Here is a 21,095-nt window from a genome sequence, read left to right on the forward strand (position 1 = left end):
CCATCCACACACCCTTCAGCATCCTCCACGCTACCCAAGGGCTGCCCACAAACCACAGACATGTGCAGAGACCCTAACATTGCATGTCACACCTTTTACTTCTTACCCTCTGACACCTCACAGTGAAATCAGTGTCCCTCCCACCAGCTCACACAGATATTGACCATTTCCTCTCCTGCCACATGCTCACAGGACTGTCAGGTACACGTCCCCAAAAACCTGGGAGACACTGGACCAAAGTACATTGCTTAGGCTTAAGATTAATTCTTGCAAGTCCATAAAAACAGAGAATACTTGACAGAAACAGCACAGAACCATTAAAGAAAAAATATTTTTGGACTTTATAAGACTGTCTAACCTGATTTGATTTCAACAGCTTACTTAGATATCGCCACAGGCTTATATGCTTACTGTAGCTCAACAGATAAAGGTTCAGTTACAAATTTGTAACAAGAAAAAAAAAACAAAAATCATGGAGCCCCACCAATTTCTCAATGACTGTGTAAAAATCCCAAATTAAAAGCAAAGAACATGCTTTTCAGTCAAACAGATTATAGAATGATCAATTACATAAGAACATGCATTTTTTCATACAGAAGAAACCATTTCTGCTGTTAGCAATGAAGGAAAATAATGTGACAAGCTGAAGTGTCACCCCTTAATTTTATGAGAATTGCAGTAGTTTAAAAAAATAAATTGTAGGTGCTCTCAAAGCACTCTACCAATTTAAATCTCCTCCCTATGGGCTTCTTACAGTATCCACACACTACCTCTTTTGAAGTCCCTAATTAAAAATACTGCAAGGAAGCTTTCTTTAACATCTAATTTCACAGAATCCTTACAGAAGGAAGTTTAAATCCTAATTGAAAACAGTGTACACTTAATTTCTAGTGCCCCTTGTTCAGATACACTCTTGGTAGGTACTTGTATCTGATCCTCCCTCATACACACACACAAAGGACAGGTCTGACCTTTACTGACCACTGACAACACTTGGGATGAAGCACCACCGACTTCAGGAGCTTTCAAAAGTGTCTCATTTGAACTAATTAACCTCAAATACTTCACTGTTCTCAGATTTTTCTTCTCTGGAGCCTTACGTGATGATGTTTTAAAACAACAGCAGGGAAAAGGGCAGACAAGTGCGGAAACCAGGCTCTGAAAGCTTCAGTGTAGCAGAACCTTTAACATAGGGAGTGTTACTCTGCTCTTGGAGTGGAAGCTGTAAGAGACCTGCTCTGGAAGGGATGTCCTGGGCAGCTGAGTCTGCTCTCCACAATGGTAACGCTGCACGACACAATCCCTTTCAGATCTGCTGGCAATTAGCATCATTCACTGCACCAGCTCCCCAGCTACTCCATTCATCCCCGTGCCAGGGCAGAACTGCAGACGGGCGGCAGCTAAAAGCCACAATACCCGGGTTTCAAAAGAGCCCCTCGTGCAACACCAACCACAGAGATTTTTTTTCTTACAGTGACTGATGAGTTCAGTTGCTAACTCCCCTTTCTCTTAAACATCACAAGCCTATCAAACCTTGCAACACATTTTATATTGCAGTGTGATTACACAGCTTTTGAACAGCTTTATCCCAGATCTGATCTGCCCTGCAGCCTACTCAACAGTTTCACTATCAGTAGTGTATCTACAGCTGTGGCCAGTTCTCTGACTGAGATGCAAATGTGATCAAGACCCCCAACAGCACAATGCGAATGTGCACACCTAAAAGTTTGTAACTTCTCACTGTTTGGACAGTGTGTGTACTGAGAAGGTCTTTGTGTGCCACTAGGTCTGTGGGTCAGCCTTCTGCAGAGGGTGCCAATTACTCAGACTGCTGCTGGCATTTATGGATGGGCAGGTAGGAGACAACACTGTCAGCTGGTAGGAACTATAAACCTCATATAACTGGGACAGAGTACTAGCAGGAAAAGTAAAGTAGACTTCTGCAGTCTGAAATAGTTTCCTTCAGGACTTCCTGAAAACTTAAGCAAAACCACCCAATTTACTCGGTCCACGTATAGTTGCTTTTATGAGAAACGTGTCTCTTTTCATTAGTTCAGAAGCAATAAAAATACCCCAAACTCAGAGATTATAGCAAAACCTTTCCTTTTGGAAAAGTAAACCTTTTTAATGTCCTTCGCATCTTCTTTAGGTTGCTTTCACGGAGCATATTTAAACCCCATCACTAGCACATGAAATGAGGATTAAAATAAGACTAGGAGGTGTACAGAGCCACTGTTTGTTTGGAACAGAGTTGCCCAAAATGTTACTCGTGTCTTGTGGTAGGGCTAGTGCCCCAGACAAAATCCTACCGAGCTCGCCTGAGTACATTAATGCACATTTAATGCACTCACAGAGAACACATGAGTACAGAACAACAATCCAGAAAAGCTCTCATAAAGGAAGAGGTCAGCTGTTTATCTCGTTCATTTTGGAAAATTTAAATCAGTTGATGCCAATCTCCTTTTCACTGGAACATTCCTTTGACAATCCTGCAATAGCTCAACATTTTTTTCCCCATTAAAAATAAATCTGATGTGCCAGGCCTGGCCTGCTACACTCAAATATTGTCTGAAAAAAATGTATGAAAATAGATTTACGTAAAGAGGGAGAAAAATAAAATCAGCCTTTACAACAACTGAAACCAAATTGACAATTTTGATTTAAAGAGCTCAAATGAATTTAATGCAAGTCTCCTCCTGATCCTGTGTCTCCTTCCTGCCTGCCTTCCTTTCTGTCCAAAATAAGCCCGTTTAAAAAAAAAAAAAAAAAAAAAAAAAAAAAAAAAAAAAAAAAAAAAAAAAAAAAATCGCACAGTTCTTCTTGACCTGAGGTCTGAAACCCAGGGTTTTGTCTCTCCAGCCTAAAGCAAGAGCGCACACATGTTCCCTCCTCATTTACCTACCTCCTTCTGCTTCCTTGCTCATGGTTCACACAAGTAACATCAACACAAACTGGTTTTAGGCTATATAAACCTAGGGCCATTTAGCATTTCCTTTCAAATAAGCCTCCAGTCACAGTGTAGTTTCCACTGAACAACTTCTGGCATCAGAAAATCCCCTCCAAAGCCCAGCTTTTATCAGGGATGCTTGCTGAAATGCTCATGGGAACATGAGAAAGGCCAAACCCAGGACATCCATTTTGCAAGTTTCTTCGTAGAGCAATGGATGGGAAAGGTCAATTTAAGTTTCAACAAATTGCAGCTGGAATTTTACTAGAAAATATGTTCATTAGGTCACTTGGCCTCCATCACTAGCATCAAGACCTCCCTAACACTCTACATGTGAAACTCAAATTGAAACAGAAGAACTCAAAACACTATTTCTCTACATGAAAAAACTTTGTTTTTTTAAAGTTAATATATAGTTCTGCTCCTCCTTCTTTTGTGTTCTGAGCATTCACACTCCTCAGAGAGACAGGAAAAAGAGTTTTTTACCTTATATAACAATACCTCCCTAGAAAAATAAAAGTAACAAACCCACTCTAACCACCTGGAAATCAACCATGTAACTTCAAAAAACATGAACGCCTTTGCACTGTTCCTGATTATTTCCCTTGCGTACCCTACTGTAAAGTTACAGTCAAAACTCTGTGACATTAAGTTCAGTTTTAACCCCTTTTGCCATTCCTTTTTTATTCAATTTCTTCACTTTCCACTACTCTCATTGAAAAGTGGCCATGTCCAAGAGGTTCCCAGGCAGTTCCAGAACAAGATGGAACCCCAGGAGCCTTTAGAAAACAAAAGATTAAATTATTGGTGTATTTTATATCTAGTCTGGAAAAAGGGCCTTTAGAAGCTGAGTACCAGTTTATAGTAAATTTTTACGTTTTTACAAGGGAAGTGGTCTTGCATCCTTCAGTCACAATCAAGCAAAAACTGAAGGAATCATTCAGGAAAAAAAAAAAAAAAAAGAGACAGAAGGAATTAATTACTGCAAACACATGTAATACTTTCTGCCCTGTGTGCAGCTATAATAGTTTAACAACTCACTTTTGAGGGTGGAACAACTAAACCCACCTTTCTACCAAATCTTTCCTCCAAAACTATTTCCTTGGTAGTGCACTCTTAGGCCGCAGGCTTCTCCACAGCTGGAAGCATGTTCCATCTCCCAGAGCAGGTTGGCAGAGGGTCCTTTTTCTAAAATTTCCTTCTTTAAGACTATTTTGGTCTTACAGACTGACAGCTACTCACGCGCAGAAAGACAATTTGCCGGTGCCGCTACCTTTTCAAAATGCAATTACAGGGAAGCGATGAAGTTTAGCAACACCTCAGCTGAATTCAATACCCTGTGCACTCGGGGGCAAAAGATGAAGTCAGGTTTCTCATGCACACGTGACACATGGTATTTGGTGGCTGTCTCCCAAAGAAACCTTAGCAGCTGAAAGCACTGTGTTACTTAATTACCTGTGCGAGGAACTGGCAGATTTTAAACCCCAGTTTTGTGATTTGTTTCCCCCCACTAAGATGGTGCAATTTAATAAATTTAATAAAGCTATTTCAGGTAAGTGCTTTTTATATTCTGACTTTGCCAGTGGTACCCTTATTCTGTACATTTTCCGTGCACTTTTCCCGCAGGAGTATTTTTTTTTCATTGTCTTACAGCATTGTGCTACCTAGAGAGAGGAAAAGAGAGCAACGATTCACAGAGATCTCCAGGTAAGTTGTTTTGCACATTGTGTATATGAACGCGTGGCTTAATTACTGCCACCCAACAGAGCATACGTTCCTGCCTGCTCCCTCAGATACGTTAACACGAGTTACAATGAAAAGAACAGTCAAATGTATTGGCACTTGCAAAAGACAGTCGCAATAAAAGGCCGGTTTGAGTGGATATTCATTAATGCAACTCTGATGCTAGTGTGCACTGTGCTGAGAACAGCCTGGAGTATATTCCCCAGGATATCAGCCTGGCATCTAGCTGGGCAGGAATATATCCATGTGGGTCCTATTTTCAGCATCCCTAAATGGGAGAGCTCAGGCACCCCCCCATTTCCAGGCTCTGAGGCAGGAGAAAATCCTCTGACATGCATGCCAGAAGTTGGATATTTCCTCTTGGATATTGGGCTTCACTAGTTACCTCCTCCGCTTCCAATCAATTCCCGTTTTCCATCAACGCTCATAATGCCAGTTTCTCCATCTGCCCTATCAGTCTCACAGCATCAGTTTCAGGCACCATCTTCACTTAAAATTGCCCACATCCAGAACAACTTCACTTCACTTCTAGATGAAATGGTCTGGTTACTGTGGCAACCCTGGAGGATCCCTGAAGCACCCTAATTTCTGCAGGGGTTGGAGGAAAGTGATGAAAAGATGAGTAGGACTTCACTAGTACTTTATGAGCAAACACCAGTGATTTTTTTTTTTAAGGCTGAAATCACAGAGTGTTAGAGACTGTGAAAGTTCAAACTGTTGTCCCTACAGGAGTCTGGAGAAAATTTAGAGCAAAGCAGTTCTGGATGCTTCTTGCAGGCCAAACATCTCCTGCAAGACTGTTGTTCTACCATACAAAAAACCATCACATGCACACTCCCCCCTCCCTTTCACTTGATCTCTCCTAAATGCAACTCTCTCTTTTTTTTTTTTTTTTTTCTTTTGAGAAATCAGAATTTCTGGTTACACCACAAGAACTACAGGTGTAAGCACGCATGTGATACTTTACATTCTTGTGAGAAACCAGTCAGCTTATGTGTACAAATGATTCTCCTGCAGGTCCACAGGCTCACAGCCTGGATGAAAAAGGGGAAAAACACCATGTACCAATGACTGGAAACATTTTATCAGCAGAGCTCTTGCCTGACTCCTTTCATTTGAGCTGCCTTCGCTAGGGAGCACTAAGGCAAACGCACACTCATGAAGGAACGCAGCCAGAAGGAAACACGTGCAAGCAGAATCAAGAGTGACTGCTGCAGAAATGCCAACACTCGTACTTTGTACATTGTATCTTAAACAGCACTTCCTGATGATTTCAGTGGAGGCTTTTGTGTAAAAACTGATGAGAATAAAAACTCCACAGACAATACAAGTGGGAACACCAGCCCTAAATAATCAAGTCAATTGTATGCAAGATACTGAACATCTCTTGCAAGGCAAGGCTTTTGTTCTTAAGTATAAACCAAAGAGATTAGCTAGTGTGAACTCATCATTTGTATTGGCTGTGCAGAAATGCTTTGTATTTCACTTCTCAACATATGGCAAGGAGGAGCAGTTTTACAACAGAAAATCTTCCCTGTCCATGCAGAGTCTGGCAGGAGTCTCACAGGTATATGCAATAATCCAGAGCACATTTTTAGCGCCAGCTATGTTTCACTTGGTGACTCTTTGAAACCACCAGTTTGAAAACTATGCCACTGTGTTGTCATCAGTGTTAGTCCCCAAACAATCTAGGAACTCAGCTCATTGGAAGTTTCAGTCCATGGCAATTATTTAGTGCAATATCCACACGAGACTGTAGTAGGGCCACCAGGACTTACGTCACACGCCAGGCACATGGGGACCCAATCAGCTCAGTCTTTAACTAGTTCCCATCAGTATTCCCTCTCTGGGACAGTATTAGGACTTGCTAATGCAAGTGTTAATAACCTGCTGTATTAATTAGTATCTAGGGAGTTCTCCCACCTTTTCCTCCCCCTTTACATTCCGCCTATAAAACCCCACTATTAATAGCAAGGAGGAACAGTCAAGTGGTTCCAAGACAACAGTGGATCAGATTCTTATCGTGCACTTTCAATCCACTTCCAAAGGCTGACTGTTCTTCCCAAAGACATTTTAGACATACACAGATCAAAATAATTACCTGAAAAGTTATATTAATAGAGTTAATGAAGAGCTATCAGAGAGATCTGAAAGGGTCCTAACAGTCATGATGAGCTGTACGTTGGCAGGGTTTTATGGAAAGAACAAAATGAGAGGCAGAGAAGAAACTGCTGATATTGCCTAGGCTGCCCACACTGTTGTACAGTGTCCCAAACTCCGTGGACTTTGCAGGTGATATGATGCCTTGGGGGAAAGTTTGTGGTTTTTCACACTAAAAGTCCTGCTCATATGTGCACTAGAATTATTTACAGATCTTCCTCCAACTACAGAAATAGCACTAGTGGGATTTCTGAGGCCCCGTGCGGTGGGATGAGATGTCCCACTGAATGGAATTTAAAAGCTTGTCTAAATTGAAAAACTGGAAGTGTTTATGCAAAGAGGACAAAGACAGCACACATTATTTACTGCAGAAATTTGTAAGTGCTTGAGGAAGGTAAACTACCATGAATGCTATAAAAATTAAAACTACTTTTTACCTGTCAGTGTCACCATGCCTTTAGAACATCTAGATGCTCCTTTCCCAGAAAACTATCTTTTTTAACCATATCATCAATCCCAGCTGAGCCTGACCCAAAGAATATTGCAATGGCCTCCTCAAATCTTAAATCCACCCTCTGAAGCTGGTGTAGCTCACAGCTCCTTCAAGTTCAGATCTTAGCCAAGTCCAGCTCACACTCATATCATATGTAGAACAGGGAAATTCCACCTGCACTGAGATGTCCAAAAATGTTAGCATTTTGCATAACTCACTACTAAAAATTAGGCACCACAGGTTGCTAGGCTGCATCATTGTAGAAGAAGATCCTTAGGTTGTTTTCTTTCATACTCTCTGGAGAGCTGAAAAGGTCTGAGCAGTAAACTCATCTGTCCTGGACAGATGACCCTAGGACATCATCTGAGATGAACTCTTATGTATTTCACACTTATTCTTCCACCCCATCCACTTCCCCCCTCTTTTTTTTTTTTTTTTTTTTCCCCAAAAACTCCAGTTTTTCACTTTTTCTATGAATATCTTTTCAGCAGCCTGTTACAGAAATGTATTACAACGTGCTATCCGAGGATCCTACGCAATATCCCACCACAGAGAGTAAGCAGTCACTAATATTAAATACTGAACAGACTTGGAGCTGTGGATATGCCCAAGTGACTTGATGAAGGCTTGGATCTTGCTAAAAGGCAGCTGAGAGAAACTGATGATCCATTATAAAGTGCTCAGTGCTACTAAACAGGAGATTCTTGGTTTAGCAAGGAACCCTAGGGCTTATTCCCATCCAGATGTTCATAGTATACTACATTTCTGAGGGTCCCACAGATATCAGAAGCATGGGGAACCAAAGGGAGGGAGAGAAGGCGAGATGCCTGCTAGGCATACACACAGAAATAAGAAGAAAAGCACTGGCTGAGTTCCAGAAATTAAGATCTGGCCCCAGTGAACTAGGGAGGAGCTTTGCCACCAGGGAGAAAGAATTTTACCCAATGTGAACAGTATTCTGGGAATACCCTCCCTCCAGACACACTGTGGGAGGTCTTCTGGCTCTGAATAATCGTTGCAAACACAGAAATGGAAATTAAACCCAAACCAAGACAACAATACCAGAATGATTAATCAAGAGACAAAAAAGAACGTAAGAACAATGAAGCGAAAAGCGTCGCTGAAGCGGGTGGAAAGAAGGTGGCAAATCCTTTACCCTCCTGGACCACTGAACTTGGTGAGGAACAAGGGAGGATGCAAGGACTTGTGGTGCTGGGTGCAGGAGGCCACATCAAGGCTGCACTGGAGTCTTGGAGTCTGCACAGACTCAATAACGAGGGGGAGAAAACCTGTAGTGCAGATTCAGCCCTGGAGTAGGCTCCCATTAGGAATGCTATATAAAGAGGCCAGAACCTAGCAACCTCAGCAAAGATTCCTAGGAGCAATCAGCGTCATCACTTACAAATTCCCAGGCAGGCTAGTTCACAGAAAGGGCACGCTCAGCAAGCTCTGCAGTTGTGTAACTGAGCATTCTGGAAATGAGAAATACAATAAACAGACAATGCCTATAAAGCTCCATCTACTCTGACAGCTATGACCCAGTTATTTGGCCTACAGTTGCCCTCTGATTTAGTTAGCATTTGGATTCATACCACAACTATATACAAGGTCCTGGATGTTCCCCTTCTTACTGCCTTAAGAGTTCAGGCTGCCTACAATGCCAGGTTCTACTTTTTAGACTGCTTCAACTCTCCAGATTCACATGAGGCAGCTAGAGAGTCAAATTCCCAGAACTGCTGGAACTCAGCCCCTACCTCCCAACCAAAGAGCTCCTCTTTGCTGCAGCTCTGCTGCAAAAAGGGACTAAGAGGCTTTTCTGGGAACTACTGCAAAATGTAACACGCTGGATGAAACTTGCATATCCATCAATGACAAATATTCAAGTATTGCATTGCCCTTTAGATGAGAAATCCAGATGAAGATTCACGTCTACACGTCAATGATGAATGAATGAACGACAGCAGCTAACTAAGCATTAAACCAGATTTCCCTGAGTGACTGTGTGACAACCACAGCATAGGCAGGCTTTTGGAAGGTCCCAAGGTGCTCTGAGTTTTTCTCAGGACTTTCTTCCTCTCAGATAACTGGAATTCCTGCTTCCCCACCCACACCTCTGACAGTGTGAGGTTCACAACCTTCACAGAGCTTAGGCCATCTGCCAGTTTTCTCTCCCTGCTCCCTTCTCTTGCTCTCTCTCTCATATAACCTGGAAAAAACCCTTTTCACAGCCTTTCCCTGGGCATGGCCAGTCTCCTCAGGCGATGAGGATCCCCTGATGCTCCATAGTTTGCTGCCTGTGTGCCTGGTCTTGGTGCAATTTCCTTGTCCATGGGCTCTGCTGTCAGCCCTCAGAATAGTCCCATCTTCAGGTCTATTGTCCAATATTATCAAAGGTAAGGGGAAAAATGGAGGGTAAGGTGGAAAACAAAGGGCACCGAGGCAAAATCAAGCACCTTTGTAAGGCCTTGCAGTATTCTGCTGGCTCTGAGCAAGCTTTTCAGCCAGTTATTTAACTTAGCCAGCCACTTGGAAAATGAATTAAAAATGTGTTTGTTCCTTCTGCAGACTCTTGAAACAAATCTGGAGGGAAGAGAGTGCCTGGAGAGTTACTGAGCTCTTGTGCTCCCTGGCAGCCTCAACACCATTGTTACCCCTGGTGAGAACCCAGAAGAGCTGCTTCTCAGCCTGACAAGTTCCTGGGGTGGAAAGCACAGCCTGCCCCTCGTGCTGGGCTTTGGAGCAGGCTGCTGGCTCTCCCCAGCACGTGTCACGCAGCTGTGTGTGTAAGGGGCAGCCCACAGCCCTCCTTCCCAGCCTTTAGAGTGTGGATCCTGCAGAGAACTGAGAGGCAAGGGCCATTATCCATGAGAGGATCTACTCGCTTCTGGAGTGCTAAAGGGCAGAGCAGAGATCAGCATTTACCCCAGTCTTCATTACACTGTGGTGCCATCTTTCCTTTGCTTTTTAAATCAGCCTTAAATGCACTGAAAAACAATTACTGGAAGGAATAAAATCCCATCTTGTTCTGAGCAGCTCTTGCCAGCACTCAGGGAGACTTGAGGAAACTGAATGCCTTCAGCTGGCAGGCTGGCCATGGAAGATGGCTGGGATTATAACCTTCCTGCTCACCCCTTGCTGGATCCAGAACTTAGACCATAAAATGACCAAACCTGAAACCCACAAAATGGAATGTAAAAATCCCTTTCTGGGTCACCTGTATCTGAGGTCACAAGTCCAGTGTTTCTAGAAGTTATTTTCCCTTTCATGACACTGGCTACAACATGAGAGAAAAGAGGCTCTCCCCCAAGTGAGAAGAGTAATGTAAATCATTCCAGCATAGTCCCATTGTGTCTCTCCTACCTTTTACACGTAATATTATTACTTGTCTTCTTTTTCATGCCCAGGCCCATAGCAGTACCTAGAAATCACTGAAAATGTACATTTTTTTCCCGGAACCTAAACAAACTCTACACACAAAACTGTATTTTATGACATTCTTCCACCTCCCTTCAAGTGTATGTGATGATTTTCTGCAATAGTCTTGTCAATACACCAACTGGCATCAAACAGATAGGTATTTTCTACTGATCTGCTATTTTACCTAAAAATGAGAATTTTAGACTAGCACAGTCCTCACTCAAAACAGCTGACAACATTCCTTTTAAATTATCAGAAGCAGATTTTCAACAGAGAACATAATTTTTAGGAACAGAGAGATATGCAGACATTTTGAGAATTACTTGTTCAAACGGTACCGCTTACAGACCTTACACAAGTGAAAACTAAAGACACCGAAAGCACGTAAACCCCTCCTTTTGTTTTTGTACAAATCACCTGTGTTGTTTAACTGCACTCAGGCTTTCAAGTACAGGAACCCTGACCATCAGTCCAGTACAGCAGAACACACGATAATTAAATCTACTTACCCTGTAGATTCCTGCTGAGTTTAAAATAAGGCCATTGCTCCAGTGAAAAGCACTCAAAGGCCGCTCACTAGAGATGGGTTTGTTGTTGGGGTTTCTAGACGTTTATTTCAGCGCAAATCCTGCCAGAAACTGGAACTTACTGCTCGTTGTGAAGTTCCCCTCGCCAGCCTGGGGAAAGGAGTCCACGTCTTGGATGACTTGCAGCGCTCCCACGGCGCGGGCTGGGGTGTCCAGGGCCACCGAGCTCTCGTTCACGGTGATGTCACTGGCTCCCGTGATCTGGTTGGTCGGTGGGCCTCCTATGGACGCTTCCAAGTCTGGAGGTATATCATCCATGCAATCCGCATTGGGCTAACGGGAAGAAAAAGGAGAGAATCGAGCTCCTACCGGATAAAAAGATTCAATTTACTTCTTGCTTCTTCAGATTTTATTGCTCTATTTCAGAATTGAAAATGACAACATATAACGAATAGACACACAGTGTTTGTCGTGAGGTACTTCATACAATCTGTTGGAAGAGAGACCCAAAGTATGCCACGGAAACATTGAGCATTAAACTGTGTCACCTACAATTGCTGAACAATCTTGTTTGTACTTTTAAAAGGGGTTGGGAATATGCACATTAAAAAAGTAACTCACTTATTGGTATGACCTGCTCAACATGGGCAGATTGCTGAATCGGATCACAAACGTAAGCAGAGATGGGAGCTGAAGGAGAACGATTATCTTTTCCTGAAATACATGTTTTACAGGGCCAGTAGCTGAGCTTACAGGAACAAGAATTCACTAAGAACTGCCTGTGGGTGCATCTATGCGTGTGGTGCAAAACTAGAAGCTAAAGCTGTTTATAAGACAAGTTTCTAAACATCAAAAGATCATTTCCTTTGCTAATACTGTATTTCCCACAAAATACAATTATGAGAAAAGAAACAAACAGACAATAATGGGAAACTGAAGAGCATCATTTGATTCCCAGTCTTTCTTGCTAAGTGAAGCAAGACCAGCGGCAGAGAGACATAGCAAGACTGAGCTGCAATACGCAGAAGCCTGCTTAAATTAGGAATTGTTAATTTGTTTCCATTTATATTTATTCTCCAGGAGCCAGACAGCTAATCTGGATCGTTCACTTGGGTTTTTTCTAACTTCAGGGCTTTGAGCCATTTTTGCTGCGTGATTCATCCCCTAGCCCTTGGTACAAATTGCTCCCTCTGCCTCCCCTCTGCTCAGCACTAAGCAGAGACAGGGCTTAAGTGGCCAGACTGGAAACCTGACATTCAGGTGGCCAGTGTCATGGGAGGTCCACCCTGGTGGAGCTGATCTCTTTCCTATGCTTAGCTGTCTCACATGCCAAGGCACTTTGGAAAATCTCACTACCTGCCTATCTCCAACAGCAGGCACCAAGAAACAAAGCAATATATGATACAGAAAAGGCTTAAACAGAGATTTAACCTTAAGCACAAGAGAAATCCCTTTGAATTCATGCACAGAAGGTTACCATATGTTTACTTCCCTGCCCCCCCCCCCCGCCCCAAAATCAGGAACTTAGCATGTTTTCTCTTTTTCCACACATTCCCTGTTTGATTGTTGTCACCCCTTAAGTATTTTTTCCCCACAAGTGTTCCTAATGAAAAAGATGGGCAATTTAAGCAGTCTTGTATCCACAAACTGAAGTTTGGAATGAAAGCTAGAATTGGTGTTGTCTGGCTCCAGTCTAATCCACAAGCAGCAAGAATGCCTCAGATTTGGGATAAAAAAGGCACATTCTATACCAGGTGTTAATGAAACTCATTGAATCTGTACTTTTCCAAGTGAAGTACCAATCATTTATCTGTAGGACAGGGATCCAAAATTATCCCTTAGATCTATCACTCTTTCCCCTCTCTCGTAGCTATTAAAAACAATATACTCAGAATTTCATTTCTTATTTAATTTACCTTTGATGGCAGTGTATATTAAAACCAAAAGGTGTATTTTTCCTTTCTCCTGTAGGAAAAATTATTTCTATTTTTCAGGGCATCAGTTGTCTGTCCTTTGCTCTGATTCCAGCTATTCCTAGAATGGGGTTTTATCACAAACTTGTAAAGAGGGGGATTATAATTGAAAACATTAAAGATGCAAAACTAACATTGCTTGATATAAATAAACCCTTTGCTCCCGAATCATTTTAGTTTAAAAAAATGCCCCAAACTAAGCAGCATGCTATAAAACTAATTATATGAAATACTGATCAGAAAAAAACGCCAAACCATTATGGCTTTGGCTGCCAGAGTGACCCAGATACAGTTGCTAAGTTTAATTACATTGGTTTCACTTGTGCCCTGCATGCAAGTGCTTTGAGAGCACAATTCCACTAAAGTCAAGGGAAAGCCCTGCATTGGCTTCTGAGGGCTTGGCTAAGGCTCTTAGTGAATAGCTTCAAGTCATCCAATCTGCTGCCAAAAATGCAGCTGACTGCAGATCCAGCAGATGTTCGCAGGAAAGGGGGACAAGCAGAGGGAAACTGTTTTACGTGATACGATTGTCCCAATTGCAACGTAGCTCTCTGAAAGCGAGAGACACTTTCACCGGTAATCCATTTCAAATGTTGCAGGTGCAGTCTGAGCTGGTTCTGCCAGCAAAGAGTGGAAAAGGTCAGGCCAACCATTTGCTGGTAGAGATTATTAGTTAATAATCCTCTGGAGCTGCGGAGTGCCGCAGAGAAAAGTGGAGGTGTTGGGGTGCTCAGCGACTGTGAAAGTGAGCGCAGGAGTTTTGGTGCCTCACGGCTGCCTGGGGAAATCTGAGCTTAGGGTAGATAGTATTTCAAATCTATTACAAATGCAGAGTTTAGTTGTGAATTGAATGGAAACATTTAGATATTGCGGGTTTAACCAATCCTTTCCTGGAAAACCCAAAGCTTTCCTGCTAAATGAAGCATTAATTTAACAGTTGCATCACCTCTCAATATACTAAAGGCAATACACAGGCTTAGCAGAAGAAGTAGCCAAATTGTTTTGATTCGTTACCCTAGCTACAATGCCCTGCTTCTCTTTGCCCTCTGCATGATTTTAGTTTTGATTATATTACGTTTATTAACATATCTGCCTGCATCCTGCTTCCCAGTCTCCATGAAACTGAGTTCTTTGCCACTTAGATCAATTACTTTGGCAGTTTCTAACCACGTTTGAATGTTCCAAATAACAAAGAGATTAACAATTTCTTGTGTGTCATGTGTTCCACCACATGCTTAGTAACTGGGAGAAATGGCCCTTCACTGGAATTCGGAGTACAGTTCTTGCTTCAGATAGACTTTAAGAGAAATCTGACAGAAGAAGGACTTGCTTCCTCAGAATGAGCAATTAGTCGTTCTTGACTAGTATAGCAGAGAAAATTTTATTTGCAGACTCCCTGCTTTCAGATTTGAACTGAGGGCATGATTAAAAAATAAATCCAGTCCCGAAAGCGATGTGAAAGATTCTATAAATCCACCAAAACACCAGCGAACCATCTTCTGCCCCACCAAGCAGGCAGCCACAGACACACAAATCCCAACCCCCATACACACACTCTTCTTTGCTAATACAAGTGGGGTGCGGGACAGAGGTAGAGCCAGGTATTTCCAATTGCACTTCCCTTAATAAATCAATTAATTATTCAATGACCTGGCAAAAAGAGTAAGACTGGAACAGACAGACAAAGGCTAGGGGTACACTCAGGTAGCTGGCATTTCCCTGCTGCTCTGCAAAGCGCTTACCGGAATCCCTAGAGCTTTTAGAATATTCATTTTACACATCGGGCAGGTACGATGGTCTAGCAGCCAGGGGTCTACACAGGACTTGTGGAAAAGGTGCCTGCAATGAAAACCAGGAGATCTTAATTCAAATGCACCACAGCACAATTCACCACTTAGTACCAGATGATTCTGAATTCCTCCAAGTGAGACTATTTCAACTGGTGCAGTTTGTGACCTCTGCAAGGACTGCAGACCTAGGTCCTACGCACACAAGGATAAAATCATTCCTGCAGCAGCTCAAGCACACGTGCACATTTCAATAGAATACACACATATTTAGAGACTTAGGGAAAATACACAAAACACATTAGCAAACCCCATAGTCTTTAAATGTTAAAGGCTGTCAGCAAACAAAAGCTGCTTGCTGGTAAAGGTAAAAATCATCTTAGTTTTTCTTAATAGTTTCACAGACAAACCTGGTTACACATAATTTAAATGTGAAGCCATTGAGGGTCTAGTATTTTTCAGGACAGAGGCATAAAGAAATAAATTGAATTAGGCAAAAGAGAGATACTTCTCATTTAAACAGAAAAATCAGTACAATACTTTTAAAAATATTCCCTCTGACTTCCCTGGTCTTTAGAAGCTTCCCATCAGAGAGAGCTCCTACACAACGCCCTGAAGGAACTGTCGCTAATCCCATTCTGAGTCTGAAGAAACCACTGAGCAACTATGTGAGCGCTGTAGCTACTGGGCACCACTTTTCCTAGACGTTAATCAGGCGGAGGAACTGAAAGTTTCTTGTTTAGCTTTGCCTCTAACAATCTGATAACGCCTGTAGAGATCTTTAGTGTGTGTACCTGACTGGCAGGCTGCGTTTTCTCTGGAGAGCACATTCTGTTACTAGGAATACTAGGAAACATTTCTTAACCCTGAGGATGGTCAGGCAATGGAACAGGCTGCCCAGGGAAGTGGTATCTGGAGGTACTTAAGATGTGTGGATGTGGCACTTGGGGACATGCTTTAACAGTGGGCTTGGCAGAGCCGGGTCTATTGTTAGACTTGAAACACCTAAATATCTGTATGATCCTAAAGCTCTGCCTGGAGCACGGCACAAACCAGTCTCTACAAGGAAATGCAACCTCTGAGAAAGCCAGAGTCACCTAAGACATCAAAGTAGCACTAAATATTTAACTGCTACTTATTCAGCTGAACGGGGCAGCAGACGTATTGTGTTACTACATGGCAAATTATTGCATTGCTGTGCTTTGTATCTCTTCATACACCTATGGGAAAGGGCAGACATATTCTTGGAAGTTAGATCTAGCCTAATTAGATTACTTGGCTGGCGTATCAAACCTCATTTGATCCTGTATGTCAACATGATTAATCAAATGAAGCACTGGGATATTTGAAGTTTAAACCACTACCTTAGTAAGGCTACTAAAGTTTGCAGCTGCCCCTCCAAACAAGACCTGACCTAACGGATAACAACAAATGAACCAGATTTTGGTCCCTGTCCTGCTTAACATTTCTTTCCTTCTGTCTTAGGAGAGGCACATTCAGCACATCATCAGATAAGCAATGTGAATGGGTGAAAGCATAAAGATACAGTTCTTAGGCATGTGTAATTTTACATTTCAAAGCCTAACCAACAGATTTTCTTGAGTTTGTTAATTCACGGAGGGTACTGAATGTCTATGTCTTGCCTTCTGGCTACATGAAATAATGATGAAATTCTTGTAAGTGATTGGTTTTCTTCAATTATTTAATCAAATTCATAAATATGCTTATTAGCAAACACCTGAAGCACGTTTGTGCCAAAATAATCAGTCTATTTACAAAACCTGAGATACTTATTAATCTCCCAGAAAACAAAACAGATTTCCAAAACCTGTTTTGAATAACAAATACATAGTTTCCACCAAGACATTTTACCATAGACCAGAAAATCCCCTTTTGTTTTTAATTTCCAGGTTTGAAAGCCTCGGTCAAACTGGGGTTCATATTAGAGACTTTAATGATGTTTGTTCATCATCAAAAGCCTGGAACGCTTTCATGCCTTAAAGACTTAAAATCTGATGTTCAATGTTCCAAGTTGGCTTCAAAAACAATAGTCTAAAATAAATCCTAACAATGCCAAGTAATTTAAATACATGACAGATCTTGTCACTTTGCACTTCTCAATACTAATTTAGCACAATGTATTATGACTCCATTGATTTCAGATTTAATATGTACTACAGAAGGAACTTGATTATTTGATGTAAATCTACAGAATAATGGAATGCTGCTGAAAATCAGCTAAAGGTTTGCCTTTTAAAATTTTTGTACTGCATTATACAATTAGAGCTCTTCTAATATCTGTTTCGAACATGTAAACATTTGTGCAGAAAAGCAAGGTGGCAGGCTCTGCAGATTTGGATTTGAAAGCTTATTAGGTATAGCACTATGTACATGCTTATGGCATTCAACAAATTGCCAACCGTTTTATGTTCCAAATTCAAGCAAAAGAAGGGTCAGCATAAAATGAGAGGAACTGCAATATTTCACCTTCACATGGTAAGACAAAGATGTAAAAAGATCAACTGCAACAAAAATCCCTCCCTCTGCAGTTCTGACCACTGCAGGTTTTAAATGGAAGGAGAAGACAGAGCCATCATGGATGGTTTCAGAAGTAATGACCCATACAGGGACACAGTAAGAGATGTTTCAAGCTCAGGCTCAGGACATGGCTTTGACTGATAATCAAAGTCAAAGTTAGAAAAAAATACAGTTTTTTTTTTTTTGCCCTGTTGTGTGCAACCACACTCATTGCAAAACGATGCTGATCTGGGTTCTCAAAAGAACTGCAATTCATTAGTTCACAGAAAGGTGAGATGCTGTCACAACCTCATACAAAAAGGTTTTCATAAGGGAAAGGAAACAACTGTTCTCCACCTCTCCCAGGGATAAGAAGCACAATGATGTTGTTTAGACTGCAGCAAGTGAGATCCAGGTTACACAATAGGAAAGGCTTCGCCACAGCCAAGGAAACGAAGCATTGCAATAAATTATCCGGGGAATTTGCAGTCTTCATCCTGGGAGACTGCAGAGTGTGTTGGAAAAAGCTGCCAAGAACGACACGTGCGTGCCAGTGCCCCTGAGCTGTTCCAAAGGTGGGGGGCCTCTGGGATCCCTCCTGCACTCTCCTGTGGCTGCACACGGCTGTGCAAAGCTCACAGGGCACAAAGCAAAAGAACCTCAAGGTCCCAGAGCATTCCATTTACTATTAGCCAAATAGCGCTTCACAGTTTTTTAACTAGACGTTGCTTTTGTTTGAAATGTATTTAAGTTTTCCTGCAAGATGCAATTTTACTCATACAAGAAAAAAAGAATGTCACACTCAGCCCAAACCTGTAATAACAGTAATGATGATGATGATTTTAGGACAACTATTCTAAAGTGTTCAGCTTGCCAACAATTTTGAGAGGCTTTTTTCCCCGATTAAGGAAAACTTCTCCTCCCACCTTCCACTCCTAGTCTCACCTATGCAGAAAGAGAGGAACATCCCTCATAACCCTAAGTAAAAGCATCAGTTGCCTGGATTGGACATAGGGATGAAGTAAAGGATTTAGAATTTTTGTGAGAGATTGAGTGGCATTGTAGTACCCAACAAGAAGCTTTGAGATTTTGCGGAATGAGTGTTCACTATTATTTACTTCTGAGGAGGACAAAAGAAGGTAACGATGAGGGTGAGAGGAAGGAATCAAAGGGAATAATGTGTGTGATGAAGTAATTTTCACAGGAGGCTAATAAAAAGAGAAAGCAGGAGTGAAAACTCTCTGAAATCACAGTTGTTCATGGAATGAAGGTTCAGGGGATAAGAATGAGCTGGAAGGAGGTCAGAGAATGTGTTTATTGGTGAAAGAAATGAAGCAGCAAAAAGAAGATAAGGTTGAAAGAAATGTCTTGTCTTTCTACAGAAGTTTAGTAAAGTGAGTAAAAGTTTAGTAAAAGGCACACACCGGGAGCAGCAGGACCAGCACCTTCTCCAGAGCTAGAGGAGAAAAGACAATGGTGTTTTGAAGCTGGAGATGGAAGACAAGAAGAAGGAACTCGGGCTGTGACAAGAGATGTCACTCTGGGAACAATGCACTTGGTTACATTTGATCTTGTGTCAGTGCCCTTAAAGAAAACTTCAGAGATGTTTGCTACCACTAAACATAAAACCAGCTGCAAGTCAATGCTTTTTACTTTTACCAAGTGTCATTCCTTATTTATCTAATACGCTCTGCAGAGTGAAGTTTATTCCTACAGTCACTTGTGGGAGCTGCCTGACAAAGACAGAGAGGAACAAGCACAGGTTTGCTTGGAATTCCCTAGCTTTCCAGAGTGGGATACATAAAAACAGCTATCCCAGTGCCAGCAGAAATGAGAGGACATTTGGAAAACAGCCCAAGTCCTAGTAAACATGTATCTATTTGACTTCAGAGCTCATCCACTGCTATACCAGAAGTTTAATGAGGTTGTCATGTTAGAAATTGCACACGGCTTAACTGAGGATGCCGGAGCAGGAAAACTACAGAGTCCTAAGTCTTTATCAAGATATAACACACTCCTACTCACTTCACAGAAACAGACATTAATCCACTTTCTTTTTTGTCTCGGATGAGGAGATGAGGTTGAAAACAGCAGAAAGAATCATGAGTGCCATTTCATGTTTTAGAAGCTCAAACCCTTGCAAGTACGTAAAACACTGCCCTCGCAGTTTGTGGAGCAGGAAAGCCAGGGGTGGTGAAATAGCTGCTGGAGAAAGATCTTAGACTTTTTGTAATTCCAGACTGCTAAGGCTCAAACTGGGGGTATTTTACAAGACAGTTCTGCTACTGCTACCCTTTTAGCATGAGTCATTTTCTGGGCGACCTTTCAAGTCGGCCAAGAACTAAACACCACCTGTTAACTCTGTGTTTCCTCCTTACTCCGCTTGATGCAACGCCGTGGATGACAAAGGCTCATTGAATTATGAGGTGGGGCATGAGTGAAAGCTAAAGCTTAGACATATTTAAGCTGTTGTTGATCTACCTCCAAACACCGCCTGTCTCTATCAGGCAGAACTTCCAAGCTTTATTCTGCTTCTGTGCAAACAGGCTGGATGCCAAACCAAGGTCCACATTTCTGGTAATTTCTCATTTTTCTGTATGTCTGCTTCATGAAGTGATGTGTTTGTGTCTGCTTGGAGAAAAAAAAAAAAAAGAGTTCCCATGCAATTTGTCATTGTGGGGGATTTACAGTAGGTCAAATTTATGATTAATCTGTTGCTTTGTGTTAGCCATTTAGCGATGGCAGTAAACAGATTTAATGAATCACATGAACTGACAGAAATGGACATCTTGTAACATTCAAATATCTACTAGGATACAACACAGCAGGAAAATAAACGAGCATTTTTGTTTCTCAAGCCAGTGAACATGACTCAGGAGAAGAAAGACGTTCTATTGAGAAAAATAAAATCTCTGCGCTATACGTGCAGTACTTCAGGTCTGTATTTCTGGGGAAATCCAACACTTGCTGTTGTTCTCCTAGGGGCATCTGATCCTAGGAAATTTCCTAAGAAATTGATTTCCTTAGAGAAACCCTGCATTAGGTAACAGTTGACAAATGTCAAAACAATAGCACCAAGATGAATGCAGCTGGTAGGGGTGGCAGGAGGCTGCACTCCTGTGTCACACCACTGTGGCTGGATGTGCTGCACAGGGCATCTTCACACCAGGCATCTTTTACTTGCTCTGTCTCTTTCTATGGCTGGGGACTTTTTTTTTGGCAAAAGGCATCCTTTTCTCAGGCCCAGGACAGCAAAAGAAGTAGCTCAACAGGGAGCAGGAGCCTGCTCTATCCCTGGCTGCTGTGGCCAGGGCTCACCTTCAAATCAGAGGCCAACTTTACTAAGCCATTTATTCTACTTAAAAGAAATACGTGGAAAACAGATGAATCAAAACTTTAGTTTAAAAATCCTACTGAAGACTTTGTTATAGGCCCAGGTCAGACAAAATTTCTGACTACCATACTAGACCCTCAGGATCTCACCACCATCACCTAGTTTCACTTCATGTTGAATAAAGAGGCATTTCAGAT

At 41.9% G+C, this 21,095-nt stretch overlaps 1 protein-coding gene across 1 annotated transcript in view; it reads right to left on the reverse strand.

Annotated features, from left to right (window-relative positions):
• Positions 1 to 21,095, reverse strand: part of RNF150 (ring finger protein 150) — a 109,287-nt gene that overhangs the window by 16,338 nt on the left and 71,854 nt on the right. The window contains exons 5-6 of the mRNA XM_040064240.1: positions 15,003 to 15,099; positions 11,410 to 11,620 (exon numbers count right to left, since the gene is read on the reverse strand). Of these exons, the coding sequence (XP_039920174.1) occupies positions 11,410 to 11,620; positions 15,003 to 15,099 (308 nt within the window). The remainder of the gene's footprint in view (positions 1 to 11,409; positions 11,621 to 15,002; positions 15,100 to 21,095) is intronic.

This window comes from Hirundo rustica, chromosome 5 (assembly GCF_015227805.2).
Source record: "Hirundo rustica isolate bHirRus1 chromosome 5, bHirRus1.pri.v3, whole genome shotgun sequence".
Taxonomy (NCBI): domain Eukaryota; kingdom Metazoa; phylum Chordata; class Aves; order Passeriformes; family Hirundinidae; genus Hirundo; species Hirundo rustica.